A 7,500-nucleotide genomic window follows, 5' to 3' on the forward strand; every position below is an offset into this window, starting at 1 on the left:
TGAGTAACCTGGATATTTGTTAACCCTGTCACGACGGGGGCATTCCAGCCTTGCATGTTACAATGCCGGGGCTCTCGAACGCATAGGTCTAAATCAGTTAAATAAACGACGCCATATGGCGTCACCCAGCAAACGGGCCTTGAATGCACGGTACCGTAGTGTACCACCCGTCCAGAGAGGGTTAATATTTTAGGTCATTGTGAAATGAAATGATACCATGAAGTGATTCTACAGGGCCCAGCCCCATGCTTATTTCTCAAGAAAATGCCAACAAACATCCCCCACATTTTCAGTATGATAGAGTTTGGACTGTTTTTGTATTTGACGACAAATTACAGTCAAGGTGGAGAAGCTCTGTAAGGCTATAATAAACATAGTAAAGATATTGTTTACCTTAGTCTGAGCACAAAGCATGGAGGCCACAGTATAGCTGTACGTATAGATGACTTATGACAGAATGTGCTAACGAGTAGTGACTCAATCTGAGCTTGGTGCTTACCCACTGAGATGCCCAGCCACAGCACAAGTTTGGAAGGGGCTCGATTTGCTGACCACGGGGATGTGAGGACAGCACACCAACCACTGCGCTATCCTAGCAGCCCGAGCATAGGATAATGAACTTTGATATACAATTGTGGCCTCATCTTAACTTTCTGCAGATTACTATTTATACCCAATAGTGGTATTTTATGACTTCTTTGTGGTCATTACCATAGTTTTTGGCTACCTCTCCACAGTCTTATTCTGAAACTCATCTGAATCTGGATGTGTGATCATTTTTTTTTTTTTTTTAGTAGATTTTTCATATAACCATGACTTTCATAGACAATATTTAGAAACTCATATGTATTTTGATGTGATTAGAAAAACGGATGTCCTTTTTTGAGAGAATCCTTAATTTTGGGAAATAAGGGTTTTTAGGTAAGACACAAATCATATAAAACATGGTTGATATCTGCTTACTGTGGAAAAAAGGTGTAGAATATATAGTTTTCATATAATAAACTCACCAACATTGGGGACTGAGGGTCACTGCTCTGGCAAAAAGACCATCAAACATCCTCATTGTTTTTTTCAGGATGGGGCTTGGACCAGTTCCTTATTTGTTACTAAAGGCTGTGTGCATTGTCGTTATATTTACTGTAGCTAACACACATATCTTCACCATGGGATAACTGGCTTTGAATTCAGTGGCAAACTTCACAAAGCTCCGAGTAATAAGCCACCTAAGACTGTCCTTGCTGACTGTTAGCCAGTTGATTTAACCCATTTGTGATTGGGTTAAGGGTAGTTTTCAGTGGTTATCATCTATAGATGAATTGAACATCCAGGATCTTCCTCTTTATTTTCTTCTTCATTAGCTAAAGCAAAATGCTTCAGAAATTGTTTGTTAGTGAAGAATGAAGTTCGAAAGAGCTATTGTATTATATTTTTATGTCTAATAACTTGTTTTTAATTACCAGCAAATTGCATTGATGAAAAGTATTTTTGATCTCTTCAAATTTTCAATTCCATATACAGTTTATTATGAAAGCCTCATTGTCATATATTGAAATATACATTTTTCTTTTCTTTATCCAAAACTTCTTTCTGATCAGTCAATCTACATCTATTAGTTAGGGCTAAGATTTTTGTATATTGATACTAACCCATTGCAGACGGGTGTCATGACATACATGACCCAGGAGTTTTTGGCCAGATGGTGGACATCATTTTGTACATAACGTTGTGGGAAAGTGAATGCCTGTTTTTCTTTACTGTAATGAGTGAGTCATGATAACAATTACAATCATGATTACTATAATTGTCATAATATTAAGCAAAATGTGTTTAACCCATTGGTTGTGGTTTTAATAAAATATGTATTCAGTTATGTGCCATCCGTGTTTACGACTAATGCTGCCTTAACAGCAAATCATGCCATCTCCTATCAATGGGTTAACCTCAAGTCCAAAACCTAGACGGCACTACTTTCTATTAGCTCCAGCAGGAGAGATAGCCTTGAATGGCACCCATACACAGTTTCTAGCAAGCACTATCTTTAGAGAGATGGCACACAGCAAGATGGTGATCTCTTGCTCTAAAGTACCAGTGATGAAGGATGTGCAGGCAAAACAAGAAGAAGAAAGTGACTCAAACTTTGCCCAGTGTCAACAATGTGCCCCTGTGCTAGTAAGGCTGCTTTGTACTGTGGCACTCATGGTCATAAGCACATGTTTTCTTGCTCTTCCTTACTTCATCGTGTTATCTTCATTGCGGATGGTTATATTTGTCAAAATTTGTTCATGACTGCACCAAATATGAGAAAATGAAGTTGCTTTTTGTCCTCCCATAAAACAGCAATATTTCTATCAGGCAGTGTATAGAAAACCAATAACCTGATATGAACCCCATACTACAATTTTAGTCAAACTGCAACATTGATAGCCTTTCATATGATCCATGTAAGTCTCTCAATACAGTAGAACACAAAAATATTACAAACACAAAAATGGCTCTAGTTTTACAATAAGTGAATGAAAGAGAGTGGGAAAAGTCAAGATATGTTGCGTGAAGCTGTCCCACTCTGAAATAAAATCCATCCTAGAAACTGGGCAAGCAAATTTATGACCGTCTGCAATGAGTTAATGAGTAAAGATCGGCAGTAAAAGACAAAATGGTCTGTTTTGTTATGATTTATTCATAATAGTTCCCCCCCCTCTCTCTCTCTCTCTCTCTCTCTCTCTCTCTCTCTCTCTCTCTCTCTCTCTCTCTCTCTCTCTCTCTCTCTCTCTCTCTCTCTCTCTCTCTCTCTCTCTCTCTCTCTCTCTCAAAAGTGCCATATTCAAATTGCTCACCCTATTTTGATTGAACTGTTCCAAATGGGAAAAGAACGATGGGCATGTTCTCGTGACATTCCTCGTTGTAGGTATTGCAATAGCGGTCTAAGAAGCTCATTATGCGGTGAGAAGATTGTTCAGGGAAAGAATATCCCTTAGAAATGTGTCAACTGTCATCTTGAGCACAATGCTAATTGCTCATTGCACACATACTTTCCATAAGACAAAAAGATAAAATGCAGAAAATGTGAGTAGTTCATCCCTCTCAGAACTCCGCTCCACCTCACCTTAACCCATTGCAGACGGGGATAAATATGCTTGCCCAGCCTCCGGGATAAGTTTTATTTTAAAGAGAGACTGCTTGAAGCATTATAATTTGAACATTCCCACTCTCTTTCAGTCATTCATTGAAAAACTAGAGCGTTTTTTGTGTTTTGTTTTTTTGTGTGTTTTATTGAGTTTAGAGACTTATATATGCCATATGACAGGCTCTACCAGTGCTGCAGTAGACTAAAATTGTAGTATATCATCCATATTAGCTCATTATTTTCTTTATACTCAGTGTGATAGAAGTATTGCTGTTTTATGGGAGGACAAAAGGCAACTATATTTTTTTCGTATTTTTGTGCTGTCATGAACGAATACGAAACATGTAACCACCTACAATAAAGATAAATAGAAGAGGTAGGGAAGAGGAATGAAACCTGTGCTTGTGACTGTGAGTGCCACAGTGAAAGGCATCCATATTAGCACGGGAGTACATTTTAGACACTGGGTATGGATTGAGTCATCTTCCTCTTCCCGTTCTGACTGCACATCCTTCATCAGCGGTACTTTTGAGCAAGAGTTCATCAACTTAGTGTGTGTCATCGCTCTATAAAGATAGTGCTTGCTAGAGACCGTGGATGGGTGCCATTCAAGGCTCTCTCTCTTGCTGGTGCTAGGAAAAAGTGGTGCCATCTAGGTTTTGGACGTTAAGCTAGCACGGTATTACGGTAATTATAGTAATTATGACTGCAGTAGCCATCATCACTCATTCCTTTTTCATAGTAAAATAAAATAGCACAGTGATAAAAAATCCCCGAACGTCATGTACGTCAGGACGCCCGTCGTCAGCCCAAAGCTCCTACGTCATGTATGTCATGACACCCGTCCGCTGTGGGTTAATGATGTGCATTTTGTCCGTTCAGCTCCAGCCATGGCACATTTACAGCACAGGCTCGAATTTCAACTTTAAAAGCAGTATCAGTTGCAATCACTAGACCAGATCCAGTAACATCTCTAATAGCAACAATGGCTGTAGTTGCAACTCTAACAGCAGTACCAGCTGCAGTACTAGCTTCAGTAGCAGCACCAGCTCCAACTCCAGGCACACAGTGTTAGGCCACACAAGACTCACTAAATGCTTATTAAGAAAATTGATGAAATGATGGTCATGATGCAACAGCAAATTGCACTGCAGCTTCAGTTTCAATTTCTGCAACCCGTAGTGACAACTGATAGCCCAAAATGTGTATTATTTGGAATCTTAATGAAATGAAGAAATATTGATTTTGTTTTGTGTGATCAGTGACATTTTTGTCTGAATAGATAAGTGAAAAGGTGAGCACTTAAGTGCAGTTTTTCAGGCATGTTTATAGTTAAATTTGACTGTGGCCCTCCCAACTCTTTCACACTGGATGATGTCCTATCATGTTATGATCTTTCCCTATAGTTCAGCGAGTTTGGGTTGATATTGTCATCTTTTCCTAGTTTTTCACAGGACATGTGCATTGTTCTGTGAATGAACTTTTCAGTCCTCTCTCTTTCTCTCTTTTTCTCTTTTTCTCTCTTTCTCTCTTTCTCTCTTTCTCTCTTTCTCTCTTTCTCTCTTTCTCTCTTTCTCTCTTTTTCTCTCTTCTTCTCTCTTCTTCTCTCTTTTTCTCTCTTTTTCTCTCTTTCTCTCTCTCTCTCTCTCTCTCTCTCTCTTTCTCTCTTTCTCTCTTTCTCTCTCTCTTTTCTCTCTCTCTCTTTTCTCTCTTTCTCTCTCTCTTTCTCTCTCTTTTCTCTCTTTCTCTCTCTCTCTCTCTCTCTCTCTCTCTCTCTCTCTCTCTCTCTCTCTCTCTCTCTCTCTCTCTCTCTCTCTCTCTCTCTCTCTCTCTCTCTCTCTCTCTCTCTCTCTCTCTCTCTCTTTTTCTAGTGATTGATTATGCTCTTAAGAATAAGATTTGATTTGATTTGTTTTATTCTGTCATTAGACAGAACATTTTAATATCAGTGATGATAATTATGAGCATTTTTTATCAACTTTTTTAGTGTAAACAATACATAGTTGTACATATTTCACACAGAATAACCCATTAGGGACAAGTATCTAACCAAACAAGTCCTGATAATGTATGAAATATGGTAATCAAGTGTGAGACCAATACCAGACAGTTTACGCAAGCTCATTTTCCCCTCAACCCCTTACATTTTACCCCCCCCCCCTCCATGGCTGATGGCATGCTGTCTTCTTAAGATACTACTGGTTAGTCCCATTTAGAGCAACAACTCTTCTCTAAGAAGACTATGGAAATGCTCAAAATAGAATACCAAGATTAGAAGGTAAACTTAAATGAAAAGAAGCTTCATTTATGAACTGTTGATATCCTCTCAGTTGATTGGCAGACATGATTTTAAGAAAAAACAATGATAGCTTCAGAGATTAGAATGGCAGAATCAAAGTGCGAGCAAAGAACAAAAGATTCTGTTTGGTTCATTCCTGTGTATATGGAGGGGGGGGTGCATTTCTACTCATACTTATTGCAGATTTTTAATCTTGTGCCATGAAGTTCTTAATTTCTTAGTGAGTCAGAAAAAAAAATTTAATATGAGTTTAGGCATATCTGCTGTAAGATCGACATGCTGGTGCTAGGTTCCAAAAGTAGAACACAGTTATTTGTGTTTGTATGTATAAAAGATAGTTGAAAACTGGCAGAATATTTGTTAGTGTGAAAGGCACTGAAAAATAGTGTACAAGGGTGCTTTGGATTAGAAATAGGTTTGGACCTGAAAGTCCTAACATTCTTGTAGGATTTAATGTGTTGGCTAAGACTTATTTGTAAGTTATAAGAGATGTATTTTAAATATAACTAACTGTCTTCAACATTGCACAGTTGGGATTGTAACCATCTATTAATTGATAAAAAAGGAATCTTGCTTTATTTCAGTTTTAGGCTGTAGTACAAATATGATTAATATTTATATACTATAAAAACAAAAATGTGAAAAGGGATTGCAGTATTGAAAAAGATTACCTTGAATGATGACGCCTTTAACACTTTCATGTAGGATCTACTTATATACATGGTTTTGGTTATATATTAGTATCTACAGATTTAAGACTTGTTTCATTCATGTAAGTGACAATGATTTCATTACTTATGAGCAATTTACATAATTATTCACACTTATGCACAAACTTCAATGGGTCCTTCTCACAGAGACATATATGCACATATACTTGTAGATGCACATATACATGCAAGTAGATGCATCAGCACATATTTAGAGACCCAAACAAACACACTTGCATAAGTAGATATATATACACATATGTAAACACACACACACACACACACTCACATAGGTAGATGTACATACACACATATAGACACTCACACACATATATGTCCATATACTCATGAAGACAACTACATGTGTAGACACACACACACACACACACACACACACACACACACACACACACACACACACACACACACACACACACACACACACACACACACACACACACACATATACACATATACATATGTACATATGTACATATATACACACATACAAACATATATATATATATATATATATATATATATATAGAGAGAGAGAGAGAGAGAGAGAGAGAGAGAGAGAGAGAGAGAGAGAGAGAGAGAGAGAGAGAGGCAGGCAGGCTGGCTCATACATGTATGTGCACACACAAACATAGATGAAATAGGAATTAGAATTTAATGAAAATTTTTATTTATACATATATATTTTTTTTTTACAGCTTATGGGGTGCTCTGCACGTACTGCTCTTCAACACGTTAGTGTTCATGACTCTCATGGCTCACATCCGAGCTGTTTTCAGTGATCCAGGGATTGTTCCACTGCCCCAAAGCAGGCTGGATTTTTCCGATATGCATGCAGGCAAGTATATCAGAATAAGTTGCTAGTCAGGGATGTGATACTTGTGTACTAGTTATTGAAGCAAGTTATAGTATGATACATAAATAGTATTGTAAGGTGTAGGCATAAAGGTTGATTAGCTTTATGGTATCTTGAAGCTATCTAGTTTTACAATAAGTGACTGAAAGTGAGTGGGAAAAGACAAAGTATGTTGTGTGAGACTGCCTCACTCTTAAATAAAACCCATCCTGTAGACTCGGCAAGAATATATACCCCTATTCCTCTATAATTCAAGTGGATAGAATAAGAGAGAGACAAGCTATGGAAGGTTATGACATGAATGTTGCTTTAACCCTTACGAGACGGGCCACATGAAAAGATGGACAGTCGGGGCTGAACATCTTAAGATTTGTGTGTTTTCTATTATTTTCTAGACTTCTAGTTTTAAATAATGAGTCAATATATGATATATTGGCAAAAAGATATTAATTACCATTTGCTATGATAGGTCATTATAACTGAAGGAATA

At 37.6% G+C, this 7,500-nt stretch overlaps 1 protein-coding gene across 2 annotated transcripts in view; it reads left to right on the plus strand.

Annotated features, from left to right (window-relative positions):
- Window positions 1-7,500, plus strand: part of Dnz1 (DNZDHHC/NEW1 zinc finger protein 11) — a 24,029-nt gene that overhangs the window by 8,912 nt on the left and 7,617 nt on the right. For both annotated transcript variants that reach the window (XM_086538071.1, XM_043016766.2), the window contains one exon: window positions 6,853-6,992. In XM_086538071.1, coding sequence (XP_086394197.1) covers window positions 6,853-6,992 — 140 coding nt within the window. The remainder of the gene's footprint in view (window positions 1-6,852; window positions 6,993-7,500) is intronic.

The sequence above is a fragment of the Penaeus japonicus genome, unplaced genomic scaffold, assembly GCF_977035675.1.
Source record: "Penaeus japonicus unplaced genomic scaffold, GWHDUDI00000001_assembly GWHDUDI00000006, whole genome shotgun sequence".
Classification (NCBI taxonomy): Eukaryota; Metazoa; Arthropoda; class Malacostraca; order Decapoda; family Penaeidae; genus Penaeus; species Penaeus japonicus.